General features: G+C 39.3%; 1 protein-coding gene across 6 annotated transcripts in view; it reads left to right on the top strand.

The window, feature by feature from the left end:
- kug (FAT atypical cadherin kugelei) overlaps positions 1-16824 on the top strand; it is a 407027-nt gene that overhangs the window by 380364 nt on the left and 9839 nt on the right. For 3 of the 6 annotated variants that reach the window (XM_087408611.1, XM_087408606.1, XM_087408605.1), the window contains exons 7-19: positions 154-309; positions 2549-2659; positions 5255-5407; positions 6482-6695; positions 7060-8620; positions 8954-9524; positions 9616-9787; positions 9867-10091; positions 10940-10963; positions 13120-13356; positions 13487-14539; positions 14650-15293; positions 15368-16765. In XM_087408611.1, coding sequence (XP_087264737.1) covers positions 154-309; positions 2549-2659; positions 5255-5407; positions 6482-6695; positions 7060-8620; positions 8954-9524; positions 9616-9787; positions 9867-10091; positions 10940-10963; positions 13120-13356; positions 13487-14539; positions 14650-15293; positions 15368-16765 — 6519 coding nt within the window. The remainder of the gene's footprint in view (positions 1-153; positions 310-2548; positions 2660-5254; positions 5408-6481; positions 6696-7059; positions 8621-8953; positions 9525-9615; positions 9788-9866; positions 10092-10939; positions 10964-13119; positions 13357-13486; positions 14540-14649; positions 15294-15367; positions 16766-16824) is intronic. The other 3 variants (XM_087408609.1, XM_087408607.1, XM_087408610.1) reach the window with 3 other exon arrangements.

Genomic DNA, 16824 nt, shown 5'->3' with positions numbered 1-16824 from the left:
ATTTCGCATTGTGTCGTTGTTATAACAATTAGCGATATATTTATTTTAAATCACATTATATATATCTTTAAACGATTGTTTCACAATTTTAACGTAATTTTAACGATGTATTTAATTGTTCTGTTGCTGTAATTGATGATTTCATGCTTCTAGGTGACAGTGAGAGACAACGGCAGGCCGCCTTTGTCATCGACTACAAGAGTTGTCATCACAGTAGCGGACATTAATGATCATGGCCCTGAATTCGAGCAAAAATTCTACACGGTCCAGATTCCGGCGTCACCGGCGAACGACAAGCCACTCTTTCAGGTACAGATTTTTTCAAGTTTTTTCGCGCGTTATGCGGTCTTCCCGATAGGCTTTCCATTCATTCGTATTTCTTGTAAATACATTTCCACGCCAACGAATAAACCAGGGCACAGTACAAAAATGATTGCGCGAACAGCGACCCAAATCTTTTCCGAACGATCCCTGCTTTCTCCGTTGTCGTCCTCCATGTAAAAAGCGTCAACCTTTGTGTCTCGCTGTATATAAGTACATATACCGCGCGTTACTTGTAAAATTGTTTTAATCCGTAACGCGAAAGATGAATTGTCTCGCGCGACACAAGCGTGTAAAATTCTATTCATGTCTCATGTTGGACCATCGTGACAACTTGGCCCGGAATTTTGCGAGAATTCCACTAACGCACAATTTGCAAGAGTGTCACGCGCTGTGACTATAAAAACAAAAAAAAAACAACCTGATATATTACACCAACATGGAGCAGACCGCTTGCGACTTCTTCTCCTCCTCCCTCGCTTCTCGTTATCGTTTTCCCATCAGAGCCTCCTCTTCTCGATGTGATCAAAGTAACCCCTCACCGAGTATCGTGGCATAGAAAGGGTAGATTTAGCTCATGAGCTCTAGCACGAGGATCCCTGGCACAGCCACCATCCCACTTCTCTTTCCCATCTCTCTCTCTCTTTCTCTCTCTCTCTCTTTCTCTTTCTCTCGTCACCTTTGTTACTACGAAGGTGGAACCTCCATGTGAACGTCGCACGTCCGCTGCAAACACGAGCATCGGCTGGAGGTCGGCCGGTGCAAATTAAATTACGAGGCGTACGCCTGAACTGTGCAGAATTGAAGACGGAAGAATTTATAATCTTGATTCTAAAGGAGAGTTTCAATACTTAGATACAGCATACAATTATTAGGCAACGGTGGTTCCAGAAATTCGTCAAGGAGAGAAGCCATTGGCGCATCACAAGCGACATTCTTTTTTAAAGTCAAATATGAAAAGACAAAATATTGAATTATTATTTAAATCATTACATTGGAAAAATATTATTTAAATGATATAATTCATAAAACGCTTTATTTCAAATTAAATAAAATAATAGAATATATGTTTTTTATATCTAGGAGTTTCTTAAATTAAAAAATACTTTTCGAATATCAAAATTGTAATAAAGCATTTCAAAAATATTAAAAATATATATAACATAATTATTATAAATATTTTTAAAAAAAGGAGATACTAAGGGGTATGGGCCCCCATGATCCCCTCCCCCTCCCCCGTGAATCCATCAGTGCAATTAGATACGATCGCAAAATTTGTCACATAGTAACAGCAAGAAGAAAAAGTCTTTTTAATATTTATATTTGATTTATGTCCATTTCTATCAATATAACACTTTAATCATGGTTTAACTTACTTGTTATTTTTTTATAGTTCTTTCAAGAATTTGAAAAAGATAAAGAGTAAATTAAAGCAATTAAAGTTAATCTACAAATCTACATTGATGGAAACGGACACTAATTGTCGCAGAAACATAATTAAAAATGCAAAGTTTGTCGTGTCTTAACTGATACAGAGAGTGCGTGTAAAACATGCTAATTTTTATTACAGTCGGTCCTCATGCACACGCACACACAGATGACATAAATATTAACGTTATATGTTCACAGCTGTATACCATACATGTCCGTAACGTGTTTAATTCGCGTCGTGTTACGACGAAACAGAAAAACACGGAGAAAAATGCTTTTTATTGCGACACGGTGTTTGAAAAATACAAGAAAATGAATTTTTTGAGACAAAAGCATTAACTTTGCATTAGGAAACTTTACCTATCAATCTCGTTAATGAAAAAAGTTATTAAATCAAAACTCGTCTCCATCCGCGCATGAAATACATATTAAATAATACAATATTTGCGATCATTGTATGTGACACAGAAAAATCAATATCATGCCGATGTGAAGTGAAAACACGCGTGAAAGTAAGTTATGCAAAAATATTAGACCTTTTTATTTAAAAGAATGTAGAGCACCGCAAAGTTTTCGCGCGGCTTTATTACGTCGGAACTTGAATGGGCTTCAAGTTTTTTCTCGGGCGATGCGAAATCGGCGACGTCAACGTGGGTAGGAAGAAGGATAACGAGGATAAACGATCGACGCGAAGACACGTATAACCATCGGGAAGGGGAGAGGAAAAAAGATTCGAATCGCTCGCTCGATAGAAACAGTCCTGAGGCTAAAAGCTGTCCTCTCTGGTTCTCGACAGAAATCGAGGAACCGTTCGCGGGAGTTCGACCTTTCGATCGATACGTTACTAGAGAACGGGACTTGGGAGACATTTAGCCCCGACACCTTGTCAGGAGATCGTATCTTCAGGGTAAGGACACCTTGGCACGTAAAATAAACGCCTGGCGCGCGAGCATACGATAGCTCTTATAGTTTCTATATTATATTTCGTTATGCGAGACTGGCCGGATTATTTCATTTTTACGCGAGCCATTTGCGTTGATTCACGAGCGCTTTTATGCCAATTATACGTTTTCATTCACACGCAAAGAACAGTTTTGCTGAAGTATCTCAAAACTTAGCTAGATACAGATCTGAAAATAATTTTATTGGGTCATCAAAATAATGATGTAAGACGCTCAAGCTGATTGCTAGAATGTCAAAATTTTTTGCAGCATTGCTCATCATACTCGAGAGATTCTCAAGTAAATGTCTGAACACTCGAGACAAATATGGCGGCAATGAGTTTTTATTGTTGAATATATAGACTTCCATAAGTTTTATATGATCTACAATGCCGCCATATTTTTGTCTCCTGCAGAATGTCTAAACTCTCAGTTGAGAGTTTCTACTTGAGACTTCTACGTAATTATTTTGATGAATTTTCCAACAAAATTATTTTCAGATTTCTATCTAGCTGAGTTACTTCAACAAATTCGTTCTTTCCGTGTGTGTTTATGTTTTACATATATTTTTTTCTCTCATGCTATTGCTCTGTGCCCGTCGATAGGACGGACTCACTTGCGTGTACACGCACTTAATCGATCACACCTCGATTGGTCGCGCGTAATCGAATTACTTCCGGAAGATTGACTGTAGCCAATAAAGTCGGGAATTATAAGAATGGACATTTATACAACTCTTTATATGGTAATCAAGCTTTCACACGCGACCATTCGAGGGTTAATTGAATGTCTTATCCTATCTTGCGCGCATAATCTTTATATACTATATGTACATACATGTAACATACTTGGCATTCTTGGCTGCATCCCTTTTCACCCCCGCGCGTCTCTCTATCTCTCCGTTCCTGCTCTTCGCATCCTTCTCTCTTTATCTGATAATTCATGTCTCTCTTGTGCTCGTCTATGTGTACTGCGCTCCTGAATGTTGCCTTATCGCACGATGCGAAACTGCCGCCTGAGAATGTTCCGTTATCTTATCGCTACTAACGATTGCACATCAGGATCTTATGGTTAGCAAGGATCGGTCGCGCTTGCGAAATTTTTCACTGGATTCCCGATTTGGTACAGATCATTTGCGTCTTATCGTTATTCCAAATTTTTCGTCCAAGTCGAAAGGATATACGTATTTCTAAGGATCCGTATGCACATCGCGCAAAGTCTGCGTGAAATATACGCGATCGAGAAGCGTTCCACGAGCGAACGCTCGACTGAAGGGAAATAGGGTGGAACGAGTTATCGTGGATTGTGATCTGCGTATCATTTCGAGTGCCGAGAAGTTTGAAAATGATTGCGAATAACGCAGGCAGGGTGCATGTGCGAAGATGCATGTGTAGAATACAATCAGGAACCAGCCAGCAACGCTCAAGAGAGACTTCAAGACATGGACTCAACGCCTTTCGCGCAGCTTGAGTCGGACAAGTAATTAGTCAAATTTATCGCGCCTTGATTTCCCGTTTTTTCGATGCTGAAGAAGATGCCGGAAGGAGAAACGCAGTCGCCTTACTGGTGCAGCAAGAAATGAGCCGGCGGTGTACGGTGTACACGGAGAAAAATGTTTCCTCGTGGAAAGAACGAGAGATACAACGGAGAAGCAACCGGAAGCTAATGCATAGACAACTATATTTTTTCCGCGTACACGCTGAACTCGTCTGTTTTCACCGAGGATAACACGCGAATGTACTCGCGGGAGCGTGCATGTACCGCAACAGTTTCCGCTCGACTACCATTCTCTGGGATCCGCAGCACTCCGCGATCGCGATCGTTAGCACGCTTAAGGCACACCGCAGTGAACTGGAGGAGCCTGCTGCATTTTGCTATCACGACGGTCTTAGCTCTTTCTCGATGTACCGCATGCGGATTATGCCACACTTCTGCGCTTCGATCGAAGGCTCGTTATTTTCCGCGACGCCGTAAGGAACGTAATTGCGCAAGCAGCATCTATCTCTGTCTCGCGAGCCTGAATATGCATTTTGTATATATATTTAGAGGATTGTATAGAAAGAAGTGACTTCTGAGCAATTTTAAATGAAAATTAGACCGATAATAAATAAGAGAAAAAAACTCTACTTTCGGTTGAAGTGGTATTTTATTGGTTCCTAATAATATTTATATAGAGATTTGGAAATACATGTACCTATTTGTAAATTTACATATAAATATTAAGGATTAAGCATTAAGATTCGCTTCGACCAAAAATAAAATTCCTTCTCTTATTTGAATTGTCAGTCTTTAGTTAAAAGAAAGATTTTTTTTTTTTAAAGAGATACTTGTGCGCTGGTACGAGCCTTTACGTTTTTTTCATAGAAATGTTTATGTTGAACCACGTTAATTATTATTTACATAATTTTCGAGGTACGTTAATTCTTGTTCGCAGCATTCTTCCGATTATAGATTGTATGAAGCATATATACTAATGTTTTTTTTCGTGCTGAACTTTTCATCGCAGTAGATGGGTATCGTAAGGTGATGGCAGTAAAATAATTCTCAAAATTTGCGTTTAGGTTCTTGCATACGACCAAGATATTGGTGACAACGGGAGAATCCAATATAGCATCAAAGGCGGTCGGGGAAAGGGCAAATTTAAAATTCATCCCACCACGGGAATGGTGTACTCTCAGCGTGGATTCGAGGCTGGTCAAGAATATGAAATGATGGTAATCGAACTTTTTTCATTAATTAAAAACACTTTAGTGGTATAAATAACTGTTTATATGGTGTATAAATAACTGTTTTATTCATTAGAGACAGAGAATATGATCTATTTCTGTGTAATTAAAAACAGAAAGCAAAATTTCAGAATTTAATCTCTCTCTCTCTCTCTCTCATAAAAGTTATTATTATATATATAATATAAATAATTGTCTACTGATACTCACACAAAATCCGAATTTTGCAGATTGTTATAACCGCGACATATTTCTGTCGTGAAAAAGAATCTTTAAGCATAAAAATAAAATAGTAGGTAAAATATGATATATAATTGAAGGTATTTTTTTCTACAAAAAAACCAAATAAATTCATTTTTGAAAATCTGGGTTGTGTCACCGTTCTCTATCAGCAGCGTCATACCGTGAACAATTTTCCGACAAGATTCAAATGGAAAATATAAGAGTTCAATATTTCATTTTACAAGAATGAAACTAGTCGTCCATGGCTTTTCCAATAAAAATAAAACAAGTTCTTTTGTAAACAAGAAGCAAAATAGTTTAGCAAGCGCTGATAGTATTATTAATGTTATAAAAAAGATAAATGTAAAATATTATAAGATAAATAGGTGATAAATATAAAACTTTCGCAAGAAAAAATCGAACAAATCCAAAAGATTTTAATTTTTCTTTTTTACATGGGTTCTTAAAATATCGATTAAAACTTAAAATTTTGATCTTATATTTATATGTTTGGAGAAAAATGATCATATTTACGTAAAGAACGGTTTGAAGATAAAAAATTTTTATTTTTTGAACATTTAACTTTTTAAACTTGTTTATGTGTGATTTTTTTTTAGTTTTTGAAAAAAGAACCCTTTCAATCATTAAGTAAAGCAGTATTAAATTGCAATAATTGGAACGTAAAGAAAAAATGTTGAGGCAAGAAGAAATTGCAGTAAATTTTCGTTATATTACATCATGTTGGATTTTAGATTCTGACTTTATAATGTACCATACCCGGTATTTCTACAATGTAAACTCGATTTGAATGGGAATTTCTAAGTCCTGTATATTTTGCAGATACGAGCAACCGATCACGGCGAGCCTCAGCGTAGTCATCAGACCCGAGTTTCTGTTCAAGTTGTGGAGGCGCCGAAGGAATCGGAGAACCCTCCAGTATTCAAAACAAACAATCAAAGCGTAGAAATCACGGAGAGCGACGAGGAGGGCTTTTTAGTCGCCCTCGTTCAAGCCAACGACAAAGACGGTGATTCTCTGTGGTACGATATTTTAGGTAAGAATAAATACACATTATTCGCGTGATTATTTTAACATAATTACTCGCATGACATGTTTCCTACACTCTTAACATTATATCATTTTCATTATTTTCTTTATAATTAAATAAAGATTGATAATATTCCGTGCAACTTTTAGATAAAGATGCAGAAAATTGGTTTAATTGTTGAAACAATTTGTGCTAAATATAATAATGTGTATAAAAAGTATTCAGTACACTTGGCGAATTTAGAAGGCCAGGGTGTCTTGAACATCCCACGCGAGTAATAAAATTAAAACATTACAATTTCGCGTATCTACAATGGAATTAAATGCTAGAGATCACAAAAGTCATCCTGAATTTTATTGACACATTTTAGACGGCGACAAGCGCGATGAGTTCTTCATCGGTCGCGACAATGGTAACGTGCTACTTGCAAAGAAGCTGGATTGGGAGACCCAAAATTTTTACAACCTTACGATCGGCGTAACCGACGGTGTGCACACGACGCTAACGCAGCTACTTGTTACAGTGATCGACATCAACGATCACCGACCAGAGTTTACTGAGACCACATATCGCGTCGACATCTCAGAGAATGTCGAGAAGGGCGAGAGAATCCTGCAATTGCACGCGACTGATGAGGACGAGGATAAGAAGGTCTTCTACAGCCTGCACGCGGCACAGACTCAGGCCTCACTTGAGATCTTCCACGTGGACTCGGTTTTGGGTTCGATTACGTTGAACGAGCCTCTCGATCGGGAAACCATCGAGGAGCACGTCCTGACGGTGATGGTCAAGGATCAGGGCACGCCAGCCAAGCGCAACTACGCTCGAGTAATCGTCACCGTGCACGACCACAACGATCACGCGCCCGAGTTTATCAGCGAGATTATTCAGGGAAAGGTATACGAGAGTTCGCCGATTGGAACAGCGGTGGTACAGGTATGTGCGATTGATCGGGATCGTGGAGAGAACGCCAAGATTACATACTCGATCACGTCCGGAAATGTCGGCAATGTGTTCACCATCGATCCGGATCTCGGTTTTATCCGTGTCGCACGCGAGCTCGACCTCAGCATCTCCTCCGAGTACATCCTTCTCGTGAAGGCGACCGATCACGGTTCTCCAGCGTTGGCGAACACCGTGCCGGTACATGTGATGGTGACAATGGCAGATAACGCGCCGCCGCGTTTCATCCAAAAAGAGCTGTCTGCGGAGATATATGAGAACCAACAGCTTGGCACGTACGTGAAACACGTGGAGGCGCGGAGTACGTCGTCGTTACAGTTCGAGATCGTGCGCGGCAATCGCGACGACACCTTCTTCGTGAATCCGAGCACCGGCGTGATAGTCATCAAGAATGAGCTGGACTACGAAAAAACTAAATTCTTCAATTTGACGGTGTCGGCTACAAATATGGCCGGCGCTTCGGCCACCTGCAATGTCATCGTTCACGTGCTCGACAGGAATGACAACGCGCCGCGTTTTCTGCAGGCTCTATACAGCGGCGAAATCAGCGAAGGTGCTAGCATCGGTTCCCTTGTGTTGACCAACACGAGCGCACCATTAGTCATCAAGGCCGAAGATGCGGATTCCGAGTTAAACGCGCTGCTTAATTATGATATTGTTGAGGATCTACCGCGAAAGTACTTCCACATAGATTCCAGCACCGGTGCCATACGCACAGTCATGCTGCTAGATCACGAGACTATACCGATGTTCTCGTTTCACGTAAAGGTCTCAGATTTAGGCAAGCCAAAACTCTCATCCGAGACCACTGCCAAAGTGATGATAGCTGTGACAGATGTTAACGATTGTCCGCCCAAGTTCTCCAAGACTGATTATAATGTCACGCTTCTGCTGCCGACGTATAAGAACGTCGCCGTCACTCGGGTGAACGCCATAGATCCTGACAGCTCCGAAGGAGCCGCGTTGAGGTAAGCTGCGTGCTGCAGAAACATTAATGAGCTTTCTAGCTGTCAAGATCCTTGTTTTGTATTTAGTATTAAATGCACTCTTAGTTTATAATTTATAATAATGACTGCATTCGTTACACACTATTTTTATATTATTGGAAGGATAAATTTCAAATTGGTAGATTTAAAAAAATATATTTTTATAATTATTTCATTTCTTCAATATCATAACGTTTTTTCGACTACAGTAGATTTGAATTAATTAATCCAAAATTTTTATTACATTATCAATATTCTCAGTTTACTTTTTGCATCTGACTTACTTGATGAATAATGCGTTTTATACTTACCTAGATATGACATCATCGATGGGAATAAGGCTCACACCTTTGATATAGATGCCCAGAGTGGCATTATTACGGTCCATAATCCCGATCGTATGAAGAAGAACTATCTTCTCCACGTGCGAGTGTCAGACGGCAAGTACTCGAGCGTGACGCAGGTGAACGTGATAGTAGAAAAATCGGAGAATTCCGGTTTGATCTTCCAAAAGAATGTCTATGAAGGTGCCATCTTGGAGAACTCCACGAAGATTACAACCGTAGTGGTAGTAAACGTCCTTGGTAGTTCATTGAATGAGCATATTATATTCAGCATTCTTAATCCCACCGACATGTTTATCATCGGACCAACTTCCGGAGCGATCAGGACCAACGGCATACGATTCGATCGAGAAGTGTGCGATCACTATGAATTAATCGTCGAGGCGAAAAGCCATCCGCCGGATCGAGAGAAGCCCAGGGTAGCTCACGTCATAGTGAACGTCACTATACTTGACATCAACGATAATTGTCCGATGTTCGTTAATTTACCTTACTATGCTGTAGTTTCCGTCGACGCTCAAAAAGGCGATATTATTACAAAGGTAGAGAGATTTCTTAATACATGAATGACGTACTTTTCAATCTTAACTTTGGTTTTGTATATACGGGTACCAAATGTTTTTATTATCACAGGTTCATGCGATAGACATGGATAGTGGCGATAATGGCGAAGTGAGATATGAATTGAAAAAGGGTCACGGGGAACTCTTCAAGGTATGCCGGAAAACCGGTGAAATATCATTAAAGCAAAATCTTGAAGGTCATAATCGCGAATACCAGCTTACGATTGCCGCGTATGACGGCGGTAAGTTTGTTAAATCCAAAGTCAATAACTTGCTTTCCGCTTGATCCCGTTTTAAATGAGCTTCTAAATATGATTGCAGGAATAACGCCTTGCTCCATTGAGGTGCCAGTCAACGTGAAGGTGATAGATCGTTCGATGCCGGTATTTGACAAGCAATTCTATACGGATAGCGTGCTCGAGAGTATAGAAGTGCATTCACCTCTGGCGTTATCCATTCAAACTGAGTCACCTCTAAATCGCAAACTCATATACAGCATTACTAAGGGCAATGATTTTGAGGAGTTTGCCCTGGACTTCAATACGGGTAAGTAAAATACGCAACACAGATTCTCAGGCATGCCCTATCAAATGACAAACGAAACGTCTAGATTGGTAAATAATTTCGTATGAGATAGCGTAACGTTGTAAAATTGTTTGGTACAGTGACAAAATAGAAACGTATAAGAATTGGCGATGTTATGATTTCTTATTAATTGCGCAGCAAGAAATATCAAACCAAGTTTATTTAAAGATTTTCTTGTTCGACAACAATGATGAAAACGTTTCATATTCAGAATTTTTAATTAAAGATATAAACCTTACAGTAAAATGAATATTACGTTGATCAGACAATTGGACCGGATTCGTAAAACATTCCCGTTTTTATTTCATAACTTGGCTATGGGACTTACACTATTCAAACTACAGAAGGATTTCTTATGATATACTGCTAGTATGGCTATACTTAGTAAACTCGTCAGTTTTGCTGCATTATGGTAGTTGGTTACTAAGTTCTAATCGCATAACAATATTGGTGAAATTAGAGGAAAATAGGGAAAGAAATATAATATTTTTAATTTGTTATAATGTTAATCATTAAAAATTAGACATTTTTAGACACATTTTAAAATTTAAACCGATTTTTGCGCCGATTCTACGTTTTATTATTATCTTATTATATATATATATTTTTTTAATTATATTTGAATCTTTCCAATGAATCTAATTTTGCATTTACATATGTACTTTTAGTAGTTGTTTGTATTTACGATTATTTTTCATAGATTGTTATATTGTATACGGATTATGATACTTGTTCCATATGTATTTCTTACAATTGCTTGTGTCTGGAAACTAGAAATTAAAGTCTTGTTGTATCTCCCTGTTTCGCAGCCCCTGACAGTAACAATGGTCCTTGTGAGTATAAAAAAGATTCTAGTTCTATCGGTCTATGCTGTGTTGCTATGCTATATTACACACCGCTCTGTGTTCATGCACGATATAATATCATAGGTAAATCGCTGCAGTTGGGTCGAACAGATTGAAACAATGCGCGAGCAACGAAATTGAATTTGGCTAAATCTGAGATTCAATAACTAAATCGGGAGCGGCTTGTGTTCCGACTCGATAGCATCGAATGCAATGTAGAACTTCCAGATTTGAATTTCTTGCTTGTTCTTAATTCAGAGATATCTTTATATATCTTCTACTCCGGAAATATCTTTATATAAACTTTCGAAGAACGATGTTATTTCTAGAATCACATTTAAACAATTAATTGCTGTTATACTCAATATGAAATTGCAGTTTTAGTCTTCAATCTTCAGTGGAGAATGTAATTAATAGTTTAAAATATGTATATGCTTATCAATTGCTGCAGCGCTTGATTGAATTTCCAATTAACATTTTGATCGATGCAAATTATTCAATTATCTTATGCAATTACCATGACAACACGGCGACACGTACTATCTATTCTCTTTTGCATAGTAATATTAATATATATTTATACATTGTGTTTCTGAAATGATACTAAGAATAAAATAATCTTTATGAAAAGTTAAGTGGAAAATATGAAATAAAAATCTCTTATTTGAACTTTTTATTTTTATAAAGGAACATTCCATTTTTTTCGGTTACACTTATCACTTCAGAAACCATGCATATTTACTGTTCTACAACAAAATTCATCAATCATCTTTATAAAAAAAAATTATATATATATATATACATATATATATATATATTAGGTGTTGGAATTAATTCGTAGCGTTTTACAAGTGATGGGAAGTACTTTCATTAATGTATTTTTTAATGCTCATGTGAAATAAATAACATTCTTTCATTAAAAACGCTACGAATTAATTCCAACACCTAATATATAAAATATAATATTTATATATATATATATATATTTTTTTTTTTCACGTATTCTGATTTTTACCAATTAATTTTTATTCTATTCCCATTTTATTGCCCATAACACTTTATTAAATTGCACTTTATATAATCGCACGATACTATAACACAGTAAAAATAACAAACATTCCGAGTTATTGATGTTTGCTAGCTTATGGCGTAAGCTTGTTGCACGTCGAAGGCTAACCTTACAAAGATGGAGTTTCCCGAGCTTTTCTAATTTAAAAAGATTATAATATCTGCTTTGGAGGGAGGCTCTTTCTTTCATCTATAAACCGCTTTAGTCGTGTGCACCATTTACAAAATTAATTTTGTTCCCGCTCTCCCTGTTTTTCCGCGATCGTAATCTGGGCGGGTCTCATTAAATTGTAATCGCGATGGAATTACATGAAACCGGCTTGGAGCACAATAGCTGCTTACACGCACTATCGTTCCATGATTTGAGGCCAGTCTAGACACATCATAAATATTTCGCCTGGATGTGAACGTGCGACCCACCCATTTTCATTTTCTTCACGAGATTTCAATAGCTTCAATCTGCTCGCATGTCATGCCTGCACCTTATGCAAAATAAATAAAAGAATTTATTCCATTTTCCAGATTATTTCGAAATTAATAAGAGTCGCGATCAAAGCAATATACTCGCAATGTAAAATTTCGATATTTACTTCTCAAGAGGTGCAGGCATTATCACAGGCATTAGCGAATCGTTCATGAAATCCGGACGTTTTATGTGTTTACCACGTGACTGCATTCATTCGCTACTTCTAGTGTCTACAGATCCGTCGAATTAATATCGCAAAAATATACGTATATTTTCACAATTCTGACTTCACTGCTAATTACAAAATCGAAATGGCGATGACACAAAAGCTAAATAGAGTCAAAACGTCTGTAAAAATATTATATTTTTAATATACGAATTATTATTATCACATCTTGTGTAGACTCACATTGACAATTTTCCTTAATTTTTTATTGTTAAATTTTGGAGCCTTTTGATTTCACATTATCATTTCTAAATAGAGTACATTAATTTCTCATACGCACTCGCTTTCAATCGCTCTTGGTAAGACGCTCCTTTGACGGATACGTAGACATACCGCTGCATTGTATGTGCTTTGGGTCTACAATCTTCTCTTCGTATAAATCAGGTGTAATCTATGTGGTGGATGAACTGGATTATGAGCAAAAGAAGCAGTATGAGCTGACCGTGCGCGCTACCGACAGTGTATCAGGCGTTTACGCAGAGGTACTCGTCAGCATCCTCATCTTAGACGTGAACGATTGCCCGCCTGAATTCACGCAGGATTCCTACAACATCTCGGTGTCGGAGGCGGCGGTATTTGGTACCCCTGTCCTACGAGTGAACTCTAGAGACAATGACACAGGTAAGCGTAAAAGAAATTTAAACTTCGTATTGAAAATTGGATTATAATATCTCCTTCGGTTTTATACGTAATGGATGAAATTTGGAAAAAAATTGATATTTTTATCATATACATATTTATATTTGCACAGGAATTAATCAACAAGTTCGTTACGCTATTCAAAATGACACCGAGGACAGCACGGATCTCTTCCACATCGATCCTGATGAGGGCGTGATATTTCTCAAGCGATCTTTAGATCACGAGAGTCACGAGTCCCATCACTTCACCGTGATCGCCATGGACCGCGGCGTGCCGAGCCTGTCGAGTACGGCGCACGTCTGGATGAGCGTGATCGATATGAACGACAACCCGCCCAAGTTCGAGCAACCCTCATACACTTGTTTCCTATCGGAGCATGCTGAACGTGGTCAATTCGTGACAGTGGTCACAGCCAGCGATCCCGACTATGTCGATGAGAAGTTGACGTACACCATCGTAGGTGGGAATGAACAGCAGACATACAATATCGACCAGTCGACCGGCATCATCTCACTGATAAATATGCAGAACTTTGGCGAACAAAAGCTCAGCATGCTCAACGTATCCGTCACTGACGGCGTCTACACCAGCTTCACCCGCGTCAAGATTGAGATCCTGCCCGCGAACAGGCACAATCCGAAATTCCCGAACCCGATAGTCGAGGTAACCGTCCTGGAGAACCAACTGCCTGGTAGATTGGTCACCAGTGTGCTGGCCGTAGACGAAGACTTCGGCGAGTATGGTACAGTGACATACGCAATAATGTCAGAGATGATGAAAGAGATATTTGAGATAAACAAGCTCACCGGCGAAATAGTAACACGTAAGAAACTCGATCGGGAGGAACAGAAGCGCTATGAAATACCAGTTATGGCGACGGACGGCGGCGGTAGATCTGGATTCGTGATGGTGCGAGTTAAGATCGGCGATGAGAACGATAATGCGCCGGTATTCCTACTTAGAGAATACAAAGCAACCATTCAGGGCAATCTGTCTCTGAATACACCTTTCCTAAAAATTAGGGCGCAAGACGCGGATGAGGATGAGGCAGCCAAGATCGTTTATTCCATCTACGAACCGCAAACGTCACCAGCTAGATCTCTACTTGGTATAAATCCCGATACAGGATCTCTTTATCTGCAAAAGAGCGCTATGCCGTGGAGTAAGAGATATATTTATTTTACCTTTATACTATGAGCAAATAAATGGGATCGATACGATCCGTCTTATTAGAGATTTTATGTGACAAATAAATATTTATTATACTTTTAGAAAACCAATTGTTCGAGCTCTTTATTCGTGCGGAGGACAAAGGCTTGACTACGCATCATGCCGATGTACCGCTAAGTATCTATATAATGGGCTTCCACGATGTCCCGCCTCTGTTCGAGCGAAAAGAAGATAAATTCTTTGTAAGAGAGGACTCTTCCGTCGGCACGCCGATCACGAAACTCAAGACCGTCACAAATAGCACTGTAACATATCGTATAGTATCCGGCGATGAAGATAACCCGCTCTTTACGATTGACTCTCACGGCCAGATTACTCTAGCAAGACCATTGGATCGAGAATTGAAAGACAGTCATTTAATCGGGGTTCTCGCTGAAACGGATTCTAGTCCGCCGCTCACAGCTCTCGCTGAGATCACTCTTCAGGTACTGGATGAGAATGATCACGCGCCAAAATTCGAAAGCAATCCCTATGCGATTAGTTTGGCCGAAAACATCGAAGAGGGGACATCGATACTCAAAGTTATTGCGCATGATAAAGATCTCGGTAGCAACGGCGAGGTGCGTTATTCCTTTGGATCTGACATAGGAGAATTAGCGAACGTTTTTACAGTGGACGCTTATACTGGTTGGATATCAACATTGGTACAACTCGACAAGGAAAAGCAGCCGGAATATAAGTTTCAGGTAAGATAAATACATAAGTATTCCAAATATATCTAAAAATAGAATATGTATATAGTAATTCTTTTTTTTTCCAGGTGGTTGCTACTGACAATGGAAATCCAAAACACTTCGCGAGGACGTCAGTACACGTCAAGTTAAAAGATTATAATGATAATGCGCCCGCATTCGTTGACGATCGTTATGAGGCTACGGTGAATGAAGATGCTTTACCAGGGACGGTTGTGGTAAAACTGATCACCGTCGACAAAGACACAGACGTCAACACACCGATAGAATTTTATATAACGTCAGGCGATTCTAGATCGCAATTTCAAATCAGGTCTACTGGCGAAGTGTATGTGGCAAAATCCTTAGACAGAGAGACTATTGATCGTTACGAGCTTCAAATCGTTGGTACAGATGGAAAATATGTTTTTGAGACAAAAGTAACAGTGCAAGTTCTGGATGTCAACGATAATCCACCGTATTGCCTCAGATACCGTTACAGAGAGATACTTTCCGAGGGCTCGCATCCTGGTGCCTATGTCTTGACTGTATTGGCCACCGATTACGACGACGAGCCGAATGCTAAACTACGATTTTATTTAACCGGCGACAATAACGATAAATTTTCGTTAGATAAGGAAACCGGCGTGTTGAAAACCGTCGGGCAGCTTGATCGAGAGACTCAAGCCAAGTATTCCTTGACAGCCCACGTGCAGGATCGAGATAAACCTACTTGGGAGTGTTCATCACAACTAGAGATTCTCGTTTCCGATCTCAATGACAACGCGCCGAAATTTACTATGTCAACTTACAGCAGCACTTTGCCCGAAGACGTGGAAATCGGCACGTTAGTAACGAAGGTACACGCTACGGACGATGATATCGGTATCAATCGGAAGATCCGATATGAATTTATTGATTCAGCCGATGGTCACTTTCTCATCGCAGCTGACAGTGGAATAGTCACGTTGGCTAAATCATTGGATAGAGAAACGAAGGCCATGTACAATGTTACTATTCAGGCGCTTGATCAGGGCACTCCTCAGCTAATGGGGATCGCATCTCTCATCGTTAACGTGCAGGACATCAATGATAATCCGCCAGAATTCGCTTCTAAACTCTATTTCGCGAAGGTACCTGAGATCTACGCGGTTGGTACCGAGGTGGCACGAGTGCTCGCCACCTCAAAGGATACAGGAGTGAACGCTGATATATATTACTCGATTGTCGGTGGCAATGAGCATAAGAAATTCCAAATAGACGCCAAGACGGGCGTTTTAACCATCGCCGAACAGCTGGACTATGAACGGGCTCGCGATTACTTCCTCACTATCCAAGCTATTGACGGAGGCATTCCGCCGCTGAGTAATCACGCTACTGTCAATATCACCGTCACCGATAGCAATGATAACGCGCCGATTTTCAGCGAAGTTTCATACAGAGCCTTTGTGAGAGAAGATGCAAAAACGGGAGAAAAAGTTACGCAAGTGAGTTTCTCAGTTATTCTTTGCACTTCTATCATAATATTTCTCAAAGAGACAATAGC

The sequence above is a fragment of the Acromyrmex echinatior genome, chromosome 8, assembly GCF_024713525.1.
Source record: "Acromyrmex echinatior isolate Ae372 chromosome 8, ASM2471352v2, whole genome shotgun sequence".
NCBI classification, from domain to species: domain Eukaryota; kingdom Metazoa; phylum Arthropoda; class Insecta; order Hymenoptera; family Formicidae; genus Acromyrmex; species Acromyrmex echinatior.
This window is presented reverse-complemented; position numbering and strand designations above follow the sequence as displayed.